General features: G+C 47.4%; 1 protein-coding gene across 1 annotated transcript; it reads left to right on the top strand.

The window, feature by feature from the left end:
* The first annotated feature begins 1,939 nt into the window (after positions 1 to 1,939).
* On the top strand, positions 1,940 to 15,581 carry JMJD8 (jumonji domain containing 8). Its single transcript, XM_083711025.1, has 10 exons — positions 1,940 to 2,218; positions 3,019 to 3,240; positions 4,278 to 4,370; positions 5,784 to 5,832; positions 6,239 to 6,335; positions 8,782 to 8,850; positions 9,858 to 9,977; positions 11,930 to 11,997; positions 12,242 to 12,376; positions 13,227 to 15,581. The coding sequence occupies exons 2-10, from the start codon at positions 3,125 to 3,127 to the stop codon at positions 13,305 to 13,307; spliced, it is 828 nt and encodes a 275-aa protein (XP_083567151.1). The 5' UTR covers positions 1,940 to 2,218; positions 3,019 to 3,124; the 3' UTR covers positions 13,308 to 15,581.
* The last annotated feature ends 683 nt before the right edge of the window (positions 15,582 to 16,264 follow it).

The following is a 16,264-nucleotide window of genomic DNA, read 5'->3' as shown; positions in this document are numbered from 1 at the left end:
AAAATACATACTAAAAATGTGTAAGCATCCAGTCACTGGTACCCGAATGTCCACTGCAGGGGGTGATGTCTTTGCTGCCAAAATGACAAAGTTGGTTCCAGGAAAGCCTCCCTGGAGACAGCACTTCCTAGGGGTGGGGATCTACTACAGAAAAGGTTTGTTCTATTGTAGCCTTTTTAATCCATGGGTAGGAATAATTGTTGCACCCGAGCAGAGACAAAAGGAGTCAAACAACACCAAGGGGTTAATCCAGAGAAAGAGCGTTTTATTCTGCCATCCGGGGGGGGGGGGGGGCAGAAGGCACCTGTGTGATTCAGTTCACAAAAGACAGGCCGCACCGAAAACATTTTACAGGCAGGTTTTATCCTTTTTCCAAACCCCTTTTTTCCTCTCCCCCTTCACAGATTCTTACATCGAAATGTTGCTTTTCGTTCTCTGGCTCTGTTTCCGGAAGTATGTTGCAAATCAATGTACCAGGACAAGGTTATCTTGGATCTGGGAAGCGAAAAGCTTTACTGTTCTCAGCTATGGGTTTGTTACAGCATTTTTGTTACAGAGGACTGCTTAGCTTGTGCTTTTTTGTCTTAGAGGAAAATGCAGTTTTTAAAATGTGTACGCCGAGGCCTGGCTGGGGGGGGGAATTCACAAACAGGTTTTTTTTTTTAGGGCTTTCTGGGGTAACCCTAACTGTACCCCTTCACTATCATTGTTACCCTCTAGACCTCCTTTGGAGGAAGCATGCAAAAAATGGCATATGACAATTTCAGGGTCCATATGGATTCATAAAGGGAAAGGCAGCTCTTTGTTTATAGGTGTTCTGAACCATATACGGCTCTAAAAGTCAATACCAGCACTTTTGAGACCAGAAACAAATTGGTGGAGAGTGGAGTCAGACCAGAACCAGAGTTAAGCATTCATGTTTTGTCCCCGTTAACAGCCTAGCAGCTGCTTCCTGCACCAGCTGTTGTTTCCTACCCAGCCTCAAAGGCAGCCCCATGTACAATGTGTTGCAGTAGTCTAACCTGTTAAATAAGGCAATTGTCACCACCTGTACTTTTATGTGCTTCCTTTCCCTCTGACCTCACTGCAATCCTCACAAACATGTATATTTGTACCTTCATTCACCAGGCTATACCATAAATGTGTTAGTCTTAAGGGATCCCAAAACTATTTGATTATACTTCTTCAATGTTTGGATTTCTCCCCCAATGGGCCAAAACTTGTTGTTTAGTCGTTTAGTTGTGTCCGACTCTTCGTGACTCCATGGACCAGAGCACGCCAGGCACTCCTGTCTTCCACTGCCTCCCGCAGTTTGGTCAAACTCATGTTTGTAGCTTCAAGAACACTGTCCAACCATCTCATCCTCTGTCGTCCCCTTCTCCTTGTGCCCTCCATCTTTCCCAACATCAGGGTCTTTCCTAGGGAGTCTTCTCTTCTCATGAAGTGGCCAAAGTACTGGAGCCTCAGCTTCACGATCTGTCCTTCCAGTGAACACTCAGGGCTGATTTCCTTAAGAATGGATAGGTTTGAGCTTGCAGTCCATAGGACTCTCAAGAGTCTCCTCCAGCAACATAATTCAAAAGCATCAATGTAATTTTTATTTGAATCACAAATTATCAGGAGGTGTGCATTAGGAGAAGCAAGCCCACACTGAGGTAACGCGACTGTGGGCTTTCCAGTCGTGGTACATTCTAACACGACGAGCTCTCCACCAGGGCAAAGAATATGTGTGGTTTTGGGATGCTACGTTCTCTTCCATACAACGCCACCCTCCCTGGTAAGAGTACAGAGGGAAAACTCATGTGCGTCGAGAGAAGAAAGGGTGCGCGTTTCAGCTGCAATGCTTTGTGGGTGATGTAGTCTTAGCCCTTGTATCCAATACCAAAACAGCCGGCTTTCGACATTCTTTTGCGGGGGGCGGGCGTCTCCCTTTGGCTTACCCCTGTGCCCTCTGTGCCTGCTGGGTAATGTAGTCCTTCCTCCTTTCCTGCGCTGCTACAGCTGGGATTAATTTTTGCACATTTCCAACTTGGAAAGCGGCCAGCGTCGCGAGAAATAATGTTGGGTGTTGCCTGGCTGGGAAGTCGAGAGGTTCTCACGGTGAGGACTCCGTTTCCCGGAGTGGCTGCAACGTACGGACTACAATTCCCAGATCCAAAGGGGCGAGGAAGGGTTGCCCGTTCCAGAGGGCTTACCGGCGTGGTAAAAGGAAGGCGAGGTAAAGCGGGAGGGGTGGGCCGAGCAGGTGGAGGGATGCAGGGAGGAGAGAGGCGGGAGGAGCGTCTAGAGACCGTCTGCTAGCCATCAGACCGATGAAGCCGCTTACGTGTCTCTAAGAAAGAGGAAATGCAGCGCCGGGAGTTGCGCGGGGGCAAACGAGGATACAGATTTGCCTACAATTTGCAAGTGGCAATTTATGCATACAGATGCAAATTTAGAAATAATTGCTGTAATTTAAAGCAGGAATAAAACGCATCTCGCCATAGTGGGGGGAAACTGGCCAGGTCAGCTGCCTGCCTGCGGTTTGGGGGTGGGCAAGTTCAAGCCCTCCCCACACTGCTCTTGCTTCTGATGGGGTTTGGGTTTTTTTTACCTTTCAGCTACAATGGGACCAGGCAGCCCTTCAGCAGAGGGCTGTTCTTTGTAAAGTAGGGGACACACTATCACAATCTGAACGCTTTGGCATGGGTATGAAAATGTAATGCACTTACATGCACTTTATAATTTTGCATCTTTTTTAATCCCCCTCGTATGGGAAAAGGAAAGGTGTTAAGCAGTGTACTGAAGCAGCCAGGGTTGCTGGATGAGTATTTTGGAATGATCCTGTGAGGTGGCCAATTCTCATGCAACAGTCAACCTGTGTCCAACCTTATCAACCACCCCTTGTGGTACAGTATCAGCCGAGAGGGTCCGCCTTCCTTATGGCCTTCCTTATAGCAAGTTTCGCAGCTGAGTGTAGATTTGAACCTGGATCTTTTCTTGTGTATAAACTGCTCCCCGCACTCTACCATCTTCCAGATGCAGCTGAGCACCTGGCCTTAAAGCATTTTTCCTGAAGGAGGTTGATCACAAGGTTTTCCCACTGCAACCTCAGCCTGCAAAGGATCACTGCTTGGAATGACAGATGTGTAGGATTTTGGAGCAGATGGGACCCAGGGGCCAGCGCTTTTTGCTCTTCCCCTTCTTGATGCTCTTCCTTCTGCCTGGATATTTAGCATTGCTGGACACTGATGGAGGCTGGTGAGTAGGGACACAGTCAAAAAATGGATCAGTGAGAATTGGGTGGCTTCTCCCTCGTATATAATCCCTTCATGCATGGACTCACATTTTCAAAGGCTCCTATCCTCCTGTATCACATTTTTGCCTCAATTTCAACCAATGGCCTGTTTGTTTGTTTGTTTGTTTGTTTGTTTGTTTGTTTAATTCATTCATTATTGCACAGTGTTCTTTCCCCGCTTTAGAGCCGTGTCTTTATTTGTTAAACTTTAATTGTGATCACTTTAGCATGACCTTGTTGTTACTGTGTTAATAGCCTTGAGAAAGCAGGACCTGTAGAATGTGGAAACAAAGAATGAGCTGGAGCTGGTTTTCAAGTGCTCAGGTCTGATTCATTCAGGGGGAGTCAGAGAGAGGGGAAGTGAGAATAGGGGTGTCAGAGAATAGGGGGTGTCGGAGGGGAATGGGGAGTGTCAGGAAGAGGGGGGGGAAATGCTCTGTATCCACCTTTTATTGGTTTGGCCTTGCCTTGCCCCCACCCTGCATTTGTCATCTGAGGCCCTTCTTCACGTGCCTCCTCCACAAGAGGTCTGGCAACACGAAAACTGGCCTTTTCTGCAGTGGCTCCCCATTTGTGGAATGCATTCCCCAGGGAGACTCGCCTGGCGCCTTCATTATACATCTTTAGGCAGCAGGTGAAAACAGTTCCTCTTCAACCAGGCCTTTGGCTGCCTAACACTCTGTGTCCTTTTAAATATCTTTGTGGGAGGGGAGGTTTTTGTTTTGTTTCTGTTCTTGGTTTTTATTATGTACTCTGTGGGAGGGGGCGTTTCTGTATTTTTATGCTGTGAACCATCCTGAGATCTTTGGATGAAGGGTGGCACACACAATTTTTTTATTTTTAAAAAAATCTAATAATAATAACATGCTGTCCCCAGAAATATTACCCTTGAGAGAATGAGGCCCTCAGCTGTAAAAAGGCTCCTCGCCCCTGCTATAAATGGATATGAAAAATATCCTGTATTTTAAGGACTGCCTTTCTCCACCTCTTCTCCCCTCAGGTTGACAAGCAGCCACTCTGCGTTAATGGAAGAAGACAGCTGTACCATTGAGAGGAGGGATGCCACACTAACCTACTCCCAGTTCATTGAACAGTAAGTGGCAGGGGTGTTTTTTCTGCTTACCTGTTTTGGTCATAATCAGGGGGCTGGAGGTGGGGTCCACATTCTTGGGAAGGGAGGGAGGGAGAGGTCTGTGAAATCATCATCTTCATTATACCTGCACCTTCCTTCAAAGGAGCCAGGGCAGCAAACATATCAATAGTAACACAGATAATTTTTAAAAAGAAACAGTGCAAAACAGCCATCTAAAAAGAAGTTTATAACTCCTAAAAGCAATCACCTATTCTTAGACTAATAATTTCAAGGTTGGCAGGACAAAAACCTTTAAATGCCTGGCTATCCAGGCTTGGAGGGTTTCCATCCTTTTCCACATATACACAAGGTTATCACAGGTGACCTTTTTGCTGTTTATGAGCAGCACAGTCCTGTGCGTGCCTACTCAGAAGTAAGACCCACTGAGTTAGCCACATGATACCCTGCTTTATTCCTTGGGCAGCATCTGAGGAGCCATAGGTTCCCTGTTCCTATTATAAATATAGCGTTGAATCTTAGGGAACTTCCAGAATGATGTGTTGGCTGAGCATTCGTCCTGATTTGTTTGCCAAGAGTTTAGAGGATGTTGGCTATTTAATTAGCATTCATTCTGATCTGTTTGGTGATAAGCCAGATAAGCAAGTGTTATCCCATACTTTCAAGTACATTTCCTCATCACTTTGCTTATCTCAAAAAGACTGAACTTCCTCAGGTCTGTTCCACAAGACCTCCCAATCAGCTATATCTGCTCAACATGAATTTGCATGTACTTGATTGAATTCCAGCCAGGAATAATGACAGGCGTGTCTTTGTTGTTGTTATGGTGCCTCTTCAAAATCTTCCTTTTTCTCCTTGAAAGTGGAGGTTTTCATCCCCATCTGCATCTGTACATAGGAAGCTACCTTATATCTAGTCAGTTTCCTTGGTTCATCCAGCTCCATATTGTCTACACTGGCTGGCAGTGGCTCTGCTGGCTTTCAAGCAGGGGGCATTTTTAGCCCTCCCTGGAGATGCCATTGGGATTGACCCTGTGACTTCTTGCATGCCTTCCCATTTGACATGAAAATGTTTTAATATATGCAATTGTTTTTTAAATGTAAGATTGTTGGAACTGTGTTTTTATTGTTAAATTGCTTTGAGGTGTTTTATAGGCAGTGCATAAATGAAACGAAAATAAGAGCTGCCTGTTATATACAACAGTGGCTGACGTTGGTGTCTCAGATTTCAGTGGCACCTGCGCAGTGCCAAAATCTGGCAAGCCATCCCCCCATCTCTTGCCTTCTGTTGGATGTCATAGTTGCGGCGCCCCCTGCAGCACCCCAGAAGCTCTGCACCCAGTGAGATCGCACTGGTCACTTTCCCCTAGATCTGCCTTTGCATACAACAGCTGTACCTGTCTTATTTGCTTCTTAGGTATGCCTTCTCTCGGCCAGTTATACTCCAAGGAATAACAGACAACTCGGTGAGTGTCCCCACAACTGCACATTCGGGTTAAACATTAAAAAGAAGACTTGGTGCTGGCCCAATTTCATAAGCTGGATCTCCAAGGTCTCAGGCCTGTGTCTCTCCCAGTCCTGCACCCGGAGATCTCTGGGGATTGAACCTAAGATCTTCTGCATGCAAAACAAACAAATGCTCTGCTACTGAGCTGTGGCCCTTTCCTTTAGGAACACAGGAAGTTCCCTTATGATGCCAAAGTAGATCATCGGTCCATCTAGCTCAGCACTGTCGATGCTGTCAGCAGCTGGCCAAGTTTTCAGAGAGGAGTTTTCCCCCAGTGGTATCTGGAGATGCAGGATTTGAATCTGGGATCTTTCGAGATTCCTTCCAACTCTGATTCTACTCTTATCTCCTTCTGTTACCTACAGGAGTTCCAGGCCCAATGTACCAAGGACAAGCTGCTGACCAGGTTTGGGGACCGCCCTGTCCGTCTTAGCACCGCCAACACCTATTCTTACCGCAAAGGTGAGGGCAGGGTGGCCAAGATGCTTTCTGGAAGGAACTGGAGTGGGCTGGGCTTGAGCCGTGCAGCTTGGCCCAGATCTGGCACTCTCATTATAAAGGACGCTGTTCTTACTTGATATTATTATTATTAGCAGTAGTAGTAGTAGTAGTAGCACAGGGAGAAGGGGATGACAGAGGACGAGATGGTTGGACAGTGTTCTCGAAGCTACCAGCATGAGTTTGACCAAACTGCGGGAGGCAGTGGAAGACAGGAGTGCCTGGCATGCTCTGGTCCATGGGGTCACGAAGAGTCGGACACGACTAAACGACTAAACAACAACAACAAGCAGTAGTAGTAGTAGTAGTCCTGCTATTTACCACTACTGCTCTTTGGTTAAAAAAAAAAAAAAGAGGTGCCAGTATTCATATATTGATAAAAGTGGCTGGCAGCACAAAATGAGAGAGCTGAGAGACTCCATAGCATTGAGGACAATTGCAAAAAACCAACAACAACCCAACCATGATGACGATGATTATTTTTCCAAATTCCTAACTATTAGATTGGCCTTAGATTTCTAAATTTTCCACAGACCCCCAAAGGTTGTGGACCCCTTACAAACACATGCGATAATTGGGTTGGATATATAGGCACGCGCACCAAGCTGAATGTTTGCTTTTCCAAGGCTGCATATAAAAGCAATCATAAAAATAACATTTGCAATTCAATTAAAGAAAGCTATTTGAAATTACTAGGAGCGGAGGAGGAGTGGAGGCAGAAAAGGAAACTTTTTGTGGTCCGTGACCCAATGTCCTTTCTTGCCTTTTCTGCAGCTTCTTCATACTTTTCCACATCTGAAGCAGTTTTTCAAGGGCTTAAAAATATATATTAAGTCTGTGAAAGGATGAACGAACCTTTTTCAAGAACCTTTTAAAAAGTGCTTATTATTATTATTATTATTATTATTATTATTATTATTATTTTATTTTATTTATTTAGGACATTTCTCTGCCACTTAATTACATAAATCACTATTCACTGTGTAAAGAACACAGTTACAGTGGAAATGAAAATTGGTTAAAGCTATACAATTGTTCCCCTTAAGAGTGAAGGTGACTGAACCAGAAGCTGTTTACAGTCTAGTCTAGTCAATTTCCTGGTTCCATTGAGTTGCATGATATGAAGGGGAGCAGCTATAATGAAGTAAAGAGGATAGGAATTAGCAGCCGACTTCCAACCTCGCCCAGCCACCAAACACACCTTTTTTCAGCCTCCCTCTGTTTCAGTTGAATCAAGCCACCAGCACTGGCCTGGAGTTAGTTTTACAGTAGTAATTCTGCTTGGAGCCTGAAACTGCTGCCGGACTTAAGGAATGGTTTGTTTGCAACTACATTTAGATCAACCACCTTTCTTCCAAAGGAGCTCAAGGTGGCCTACGTGGCTCTCCCATTCTCTAGTGATCTTCACAACAACCTTCTTAGGGAGGTTAGGCTGAGAAGGCCTGATTGGCCCAAGTCACCAAATTCATTTCCTGGCTGTGCTGGGATTTGAACTCTGGTCTGCCAGGTCCTATTCTGACACTCGCCACTACAACAAACTGGCTCTGAAGCTGCAGCCTGTGGACCTGCAGAAGGCCAGTTGCTCCACTGCGAATGGAAATGGTCAGTAGTTCATAGGTGGGGAACCTGTGGCTCTCTGGATGTTGTTGGACTCCAAAGTCCCATCATCCCCAGCCAGCAGAGCCAGTGTTTAATAATAATAATTTATAATAATAATAATTTATTATTTATACCCCGCCCATCTAGCTGGGCTTCCTCAGCCACTCTGGGCGGCTTCCAACAAAATATTAAAATATAGTGGTACCTCTGGTTGTGAACGGGATCCATTCTGGAGGCCCGTTTGCAACATGAAAGGAATGCAACCTGCATCTGCGCATGCGTGTGATGTCATTTTGTGCGTCTGCGCATGCGTGAGCGGCAAAACCCAGAAGTAACCCTTTTCAGTACTTCCGGGTTGCTGTGGGACGTAACATGAAATAACGTAACATGAAGCAAACGTAACAAGAGGTATGAATGTACAGTAAAGCATCAAACATTAAAAGCTTCCCTAAACAGGGCTGCCTTCAGATGTCTTATAAAAGTCAGATAGTTGTTTATTTCCTTGACATCTGGTGGGAGGGCGTTCCACAGGGCGGGCGTCACTACTGATAAGGCCCTCTGCCTGGTTCCCTGTAGCTTCATTTCTCACAGTGAGGGAACTGCCAGAAGGCCCTCGGCGCTGGACCTCAGTGTCCGGGCGGAACGATGGGGGTGGAGACGCTCCTTCAGTTTAGAGGTGATAGTTGCTTTCAGAAACACCTGGAGGGCCACAGGTCTCCTCCATCTCTGGTCTCGTGCCAAGTAGGACAGCTCTTTGAGGGAGATGCATTCCCATTGCCTACATTCAGCATCACTGACTTTCTTTTTGCAGTTGACCTGCCCTTCCAGGAGTATGTGGATCAATTGCTGGAGCCGCAGGACCAGACCTCTTTGGGGAGTGGTGAGTAGGGCTTCCCACAACACTAGAACTCGGGACTGTCTGATGAAGGTGAACGCTGGAAGATTCGGGGCGGATGAAAAGAAGGACTTGCTCATGCAGTGCCTAGTGAAACTACGGAACTTGTCCCCATAGGAGGCAATGAGGGCCAGCAACTTGGATGGCTTTAAAAGAGGATTGGGCAGATTCCCAATGGCTACTAGACATGGTGGCTCAGCTCTGCCTCCACTTCTAGAGCCAGTAATGCTTCTGAATACCAGTTGCTGGAAATTTCAGGAGGGGAGAGGGCTCTGGGACGTTCACATAGGCAACAGGTTGGCCACTGTGAGATGAGGATGCTGAACTAGACGGGCCATTGGTCTGATCCAGCAGGCTTTTCCTATGGTCTTCGGTACTGTTTTGTTCTTGGAGGCTAAGGGGAGAATATAGGGACAGCTCAGAAGTCACAGGAGAGTTGGAGCAGCCTCCTTGCTCTCCCTTAGCCTCCTTCAGCTAATATTGCCCCTCCATGAATCCTAGCTGCCCTGTCTATATGCTGCCTTTAGTTTTTACTGATGCTGCACAAACCTCTTTTGCACCCAATCCAGCCACCTTGCCCATGCCCTGGCTTTTCCCTTGCCAACTACAGGATTAATAGCTGCAATCCTGCTCTAGAATTGCTTCCCCTGCTTTTTAACTCCTGCCTCAAGAGCTGAGCTTGGCCTCCATCCTGCCATGCAGTCCCTGGTGGGTCGTATTCAGGGGCCGATTCCTTGCTTCCCCCCCCCTCCTCCCTGCACAACTGGCAGTGCCACCTTTTTGCTGTTGAGACAGCAAGGCTCCACTTGCTGCTGGCGCAACAGGAAGGCTAAGCTTCTCTTCTCAGCCCAGCTCTTTGTTCAAGGGACTGAACATGTCCCACCGTCATGAAAATCCAACAGTTTGCTTTCGGAACGGGACACAAAATTGATTACAGGATGTTTTTTCTGTTAAGTAAAGGTCTACGGTTGTGCTCTATCTCCTCCTTGCAGAAACACTCTACTTCTTTGGGGACAACAACTTCACGGAGTGGGGCCCTCTCTTCCAGAAGTACACTCCGCCACCGTTCCGGATCCCAGGCACCACTGGAGCCTACAGTTTTGGGATTGCAGGTCAGTCACTGGGGCATCAAAGGGATGGAAAGGCAGCCAGCACTTGGGAATTGTTATTCAATGTGTGCTTTGAAGGGGCCTGATCCTCACCCCGAGCCTACTCATGTAGATATTTTGCCCCAATTGCTCTGTTTATTTTTATATTATTTATACGCCACTTTTCTTCCAAGGAGGTCAAGGTGGCATACATCTTTCTCCTCCCTCTCCATTTTCTCCTCACAACAATCCTGTGAGGTAGGCTAGGCCGAGAAGCAGTTCCTGGCCCAAGCTCACCGGGTTTCATGGCTGAGTGGGGATTTGAACCCTGGCCTCCCGGCTCCTAGTCCAACACTCTAACCACTACACCACACTGCCTCTCAGGCTCTATTGGGGTTTTCATTTCTGTGAATTTCAGCTGGTTTCAAGGCAGACCCCAGGCCTTCACCCTCGATTTATTTCTTTGGCGGTCTTCCATAGGGATAGGGAAACTCAGACCTTGGGGCCAAATGTGGCCCTCCAACACTCTCTGTCTGGCCCTTGGGACTCTTTCCAGGTCCTGCCCCTTCCCTCCAGGCCATTCCTCTCACCGACGCTACTTTGCACTCTCCCTGAATTTTTTTGCCTGGCTGTGGAATGTGTCCTTGAAGGCTTCTTGCTTGCTTTTCTTTTAATGGTCATGGGATTCCGGGCATAGCCTTTCTGAGGGAAAAGTGCCAGTGAATTGGTTATCTTGCCGCTGGGCAGAGAGACGGCTGCAGGATTGCTCAAGGTCATAGTGGTACAGCAAAACTCAGCAGCTGCAGCTGTGTAGCCCTAACAGTGGGTACACTCTCCAGTGCTGGAAAGTGCTTGGCTAAAGGAGAAATCTACCCTCCTATATCGAAACCTTATGGTGTGAAGAAGAAAACAAGAACAAAACATCCAAGTCTGGTAATGGGAGCAGAGAGAACCTGAAGCAGCAGCAAGATTATTCCCGTGGCATTTGCTGCCATCAGCCTTCCTCTGAGACAAGGGAATGGTCTGAACACCTGGATCCTACTCAGCCCAGGTTGGAGGCAAGTCCTTGAGTTTCGTAGCGGAAGAAAAGCAAGATATGTAGCTCTTACATTTACAGTGTAGTGTTCTCCACCCCCACCCCCATTTTGTCGTCACAACTCCAGGAGGCAGATCTTTTAATGTTGTGTTTTAATTGCTGTAACCCGACCTGGGACTGTAGGGAGATGGGCAGGTAATGAATTAACTAATAATATCAGTAAACGGACTGAAAGCCAGTGGCTGGCCCAAGGCCAGTCAGCAAACTTCATGGTGGAGCATGGATTTGAACCCATGTCTCCAAGGCCCTAATGCAACACTCCAATCGCTGCACCACACTGTCAATCAGAAATATAGTCTATAAGCAGCCCAGCCATTGGGTACCGTGAATCAGCCTGCATAACTCAGTTGGTTAGAGCATGGTGCTGATAATGCCAAGGTTGCAAGTTCGATCCCTGTAAGGGACAGGTGTATATTCCTGCATTACGGGGAGTTGGACTAGATCAGAGCTTTCCAAACTGTGTGTCGTGACATGTTAGTGCAGGCATAGGCAAACTCTGGCCCTCCAGATGTTTGGGACTACAATTCCCATCATCCCTGACCCCTGGTCCTGTTAGCTAGGGGTGATGGGAATTGTAGTCCCAAACATCTGGAGGGCCAGTTTGCCAATGCCTGTGTTAAGTGTGTCGGCTGCAGTGTGTGACACGAGCGCTCCCTACGCTCCTTCCAGGACGGGGAAGGAGTTAGTTTAACCTCTGGTTTGCTAGTACAAGTGTCTAAAAAGTGTGTCGCCAACATGAAAAGTTTGGAAAGCTCTGGACTATATGATCCTCAGGGTCCCTTCCAAGTCTACAATTCTGTGATCTGTGTCTTGATGGTAATGCTCCTTGAAAAGAAATGCTAATTTCCTCCCTTTTTTCCCCTTCTGCGGTCGTTTGCAGGCCCCGGCTCGGGAGTCCCATTCCATTGGCACGGCCCAGGTTACTCAGAGGTGATCTTCGGCAGGAAAGTAAGTGCTTCGGCTGGAGCAATGAGAGGGGCTGTGATCGCCCACCTTTGCATGCAGGTGGTCAGCCTGCACCTGCTAGGTGGTCTTGTTTGAGACATCAGCCGTGGGCGGGGTGGGGTGGGGTGGGGGGCTCAACTGGACTGGATGCTCTTCAAGAGCCTGTTCACCCACCATCTGGGTGGCCACAGGTTCCCCATCCCTTTTACTCTTCCTGCCAGCTAAGCCCTTCTCTCTGTCTCCATAGCGCTGGTTTCTGTATCCTCCAGAGAAAATGCCAGAGTTCCATCCCAACAGAACAACACTGTCTTGGTTGTTGGATACATACCCCTTTCTGCCGTCGTGGGAGAAGCCGCTCGAGTGCACCATCCACCCCGGAGAGGTGAGTCACGGCTGTGGCCCGTTTTCCAAAGTTCCGGCCCTTGCCTACATTACTCTAGGGCCAAGTCAAACTGTTGGTCCATCTTGCTCAGTGTTGCCTGCACTGACTGGCCGTGTTTCTCCAGAATTTCCATGCAGAAATCCTGGCCGGTGCATATCTACACAAATTGCTGCACTCTAGGGTGGCGCTGTGGGTTAAACCACAGAGCCTAGGACTTGCCGATCAGAAGGTTGACGGTTTGAATCCCCACGATGGGGTGAGCTCCCGTTGCTCGGTCCCTGCTCCTGCCAACCTAACAGTTCGAAAGCACCCCAAAAAGTGCAAGTAGATCAATAGGTACCGCTCCGGTGGGAAGGTAAACGGCGTTTCCGTGTGCTGCTCTGGCTCACCAAAGCGGCTTAGTCCTGCTGGCCACATGACCCAGAAGCTGTACGCTGGCTCCCTTAGCCAATAAAGCGAGATGAGCACTGCAACCCCAGAGTCGGTCACGACTGGACCTAATAGTCAGGGGTCCCTTTACCTAGCCTGCCACAAGCTTGTGTGGCATCTTTGGTCAGGTGTCTTGGGCCCACTGCTGTCACCTGCTCTGAAATTCGCTCTGCAGCCTTGGAAGGTTGACTTGGATTGTTCTTTAGGAGATCTGCTTTGTCTCGGACTGCTTGCTTAGCTTTCACTTTTGCTTCAAGTCTCCAGTGTTCTTTCATTGCAAGGAAGCTAAATGTGATAGCACAATCCCCTGAAACCTCTCACAGCAGGGGTGTGTAACAATAGGGACTTTAGCAAGGCATGGTGTTGCCAGGCCCCTTTAGTCCTCGCTTTGTTCTCTCCCTCTCCTCTACCTTCCCTACAGGTCCTGTACTTCCCAGACCGATGGTGGCATGCTACCTTGAATCTGGACACCAGCGTTTTCATCTCCACATTCCTGGGTTAGCAGATCTGCATGGTGGCTCCTCCTTGGCCTTCTTGCCACTACTCCTGCGATGGTGTACGAAGAAGCAGGATTTGTCGACAACATTTGGGGAATCTGGGGCTAGTGATAGTGGGACCATCCCCGTCTCTCATTGGATCATAGCACAGAATTAAGGAGAAGGCAGGTGGTGGTCTGATAGTGGACTTCCCAATGTTTTGGACTACAACTCCCATGATCCATGCCCACTGACAATGCTGGCTAGGGCTGATGGGAGTCTTGATCCCCTCCAGATGTTTGGACAATGTCACCTACCCCCGTCTGAAAGATGACTTGCTGTAGCCTTTTCTAATCTGGAACCTACTAGACCACAACTTCCATTAGCCTTGACCACTGGTTCTGTAGGCTGGGTTTGATGTGGAGGGTTGTTGTCCAACATAATCTGGGTAGCCATGGGTTTCCCCATTCCTGGGTAAAAAATGGACAAGATGATGATGAATCAGAAATTTTCAGTGACCACCCTTTGTAATAGGCAGGTCCTCTAATTATAGCCTTACATTCCAGGAAGGAAATGTGACTTCCGAATGACTTAAGAGTTGAAAATTTGAGAGCCCTTGGATGAAGTTAAATAGGCTGTTTGCATGTAGTCACCTGTGATAAACAACAGTAGTGTGCTCTTTACAGCTGGATGCCCATTTATTTTTTAAATAAGCCCTATTCCTATCTGGTTTAGCTGGTGCAAAAATTAAGCTGGTGATGTTGTTTCTCTTTCTTTTCCACCAGCTGGGCCTCTACTAAGAAAAGCTTCACTGGTGAATTTCTGCATATCAGGCTGATGTTAGATAGGGGAGTAGGGCTCACCCACAAATGCAAGGTTTGGGGAAACTCAAGTTTTTACAGATCTTCTTTGTACCACAAAAATGTGACCTATTCCAAGTTTTCCCTGTTGATTCCTCTCGTCTTCGCTTCCTGCCATGAAGCCCCAGTTCCATTTTTTGTTTGTCATTCATCTCTGGCAGGGAACCTCTGGCCCTCCAGTTGTTCATGGGCCTCCCATCTGCATTGCCGATGGTCTGGGATGATGAGAGAGCTCCAACTCAGCAATACCTGGAGGGCCACAGGTTTCACATCTCTGTCCAAGGCAATCAGGGATCACATCAAATGCACTTGCAGAGGTGTAACTCAGGGGTGAGGGGTCCCGTGCCCTCCAGCTGCTATTGAGACTCCTCCAGCTCCATTAGTTCCAGCCAACATGGTAAGTGGTCAAAGATGATGAAAGTTCTAGCCAATGACAGCTGGAGGGCCATGCATTCCCCAAGCTGCAATTTAGTGCTTTGTGGACAGATGCTGCCTAAATGGTTTCTCCAGTCACATGAGGCTTTCCAGGAACACGTTTGCCTCTAAAGTTCACTAGTTTGCGATAAAGGCAGACTCAGCCCTGCTTCTGATGCCAAATTGGATTTGCAGGTTTAGGTCACTCACATGCGTTCATAGGAACATGGGAAGCTGTTGTCAGGCTGTGTGCCCATCCAGCCCAGGATTGTTGAGTGATTGGCAGCAACTCTCCATCAGTCAGATAAGAGCCTTTCCCATCAGCCCTTTTAATGGAAGGTGGCTGCAATGGAGTTCCTACATGGCTTCTCAGCTTGAGCATGGTGCTCATCAAGTGATAAACTGCAGGACCAGTTTACACCAGGGGTTGTGAATCTGTGGCTAGCCAGCTGACGTTGGACTCCAACTCCCAGCAGCCCCAGCCAACATAGCCGGTGGTGAGGGATGATGGAAGATGGAGCCCAACAAAATCTAGAGGGCGACAAGTTCCCCAGGTGTGGTTTACCCCTCTTCAAATTAAATTAGATCTGCTAACACCATTTTGCTTCTCAAAGTTTTACCTTTTTATAAAAAAGAAAAAGGGTTTTGTTTTGCAAAGTTCTTGTCAGAAAAGATGGAACAAAGGCAGCAAGTGGAACATTTGCCAGCGGAGTGCCCCCGTTTTACAGAGAACAGCTGGGCTACATGTGTGTGGCTTGTATGGGGAAAATCTCAGCAATAGAGTTAGAGAGCCTTCACTGTCTGCATTTGCTGGATGATCCTTGTTGTTCATGCTGACCTAGGAATAACAGTGGAGGGATGGGCAGGGAGTGGATGGGACCATTTTCCAAAAAAGTGCTTTTGAAAGTTGAGTCTGGGGTCACGCTGAACTCTTTTTTCTTTGCAAGTGATACAAAACAAATGCAATTGTTTCTTGAAAGCAGTCAACTTCGTTTTTGGATTTAAAATATATTTCAAAAACCTGAACTGTTTGTAAAGTAGTCTTCACGTAGTTTTATTCTGGAGGCTGGGTGGGGGGAGTATATAAATGGGAAAATACATTAAAAACAAGGGCAGTGCTCAGTTTTTAAAGAGAGGCTGCACTGCTGAGGTTTGTGTGGGCGTTTTAAAGGAATGCTTTCTCCTTAACTCTGATCTCCAAGTATATAGTAAACAGGTTGTGATTGTTGGGAGGTAAGGCTTTCTAGACAGGGAGTTATTTTAATAATGCAGAATTGCATGCTTTTTTCTTTTTCTTTTTTTTTACAGCAGGGATGGGGAACCTGTGACCCCTTTGGATATTGTTAGACTTCAGCAGCTCCAGCCAGCACACCAAATGGTCAGAGATAATAGGAGCGCTTGCCCAACAAAACCGGGAGCACTTTACAGAAGGGGTGAAAAGGATAAAGAGATAGGGAGGGCTAGTAGATGATTCTCAATCAAGGCCTACAAGAAATTCCACCCCACCCTCCATTTCCATTTGCTTCCTAGAGTGTAAGAACAAACTCATTACCCCCCACTGAAGCACAATCAAAACAGCAGCACCCAGACCAGAGAAGTAGCAGCAGGTTTGGGGGAACCGCATGGATTGCAGAAGTACAATTGTACCCCCCTCAAAAAAGCAAAACGGCAGTGGGCACAGGATGCAGACTGCTGAGGGGGAAAATGGG

Source organism: Podarcis gaigeae (genome assembly GCF_964106915.1).
Source record: "Podarcis gaigeae genome assembly, chromosome: 14".
Classification (NCBI taxonomy): domain Eukaryota; kingdom Metazoa; phylum Chordata; class Lepidosauria; order Squamata; family Lacertidae; genus Podarcis; species Podarcis gaigeae.
This window is presented reverse-complemented; position numbering and strand designations above follow the sequence as displayed.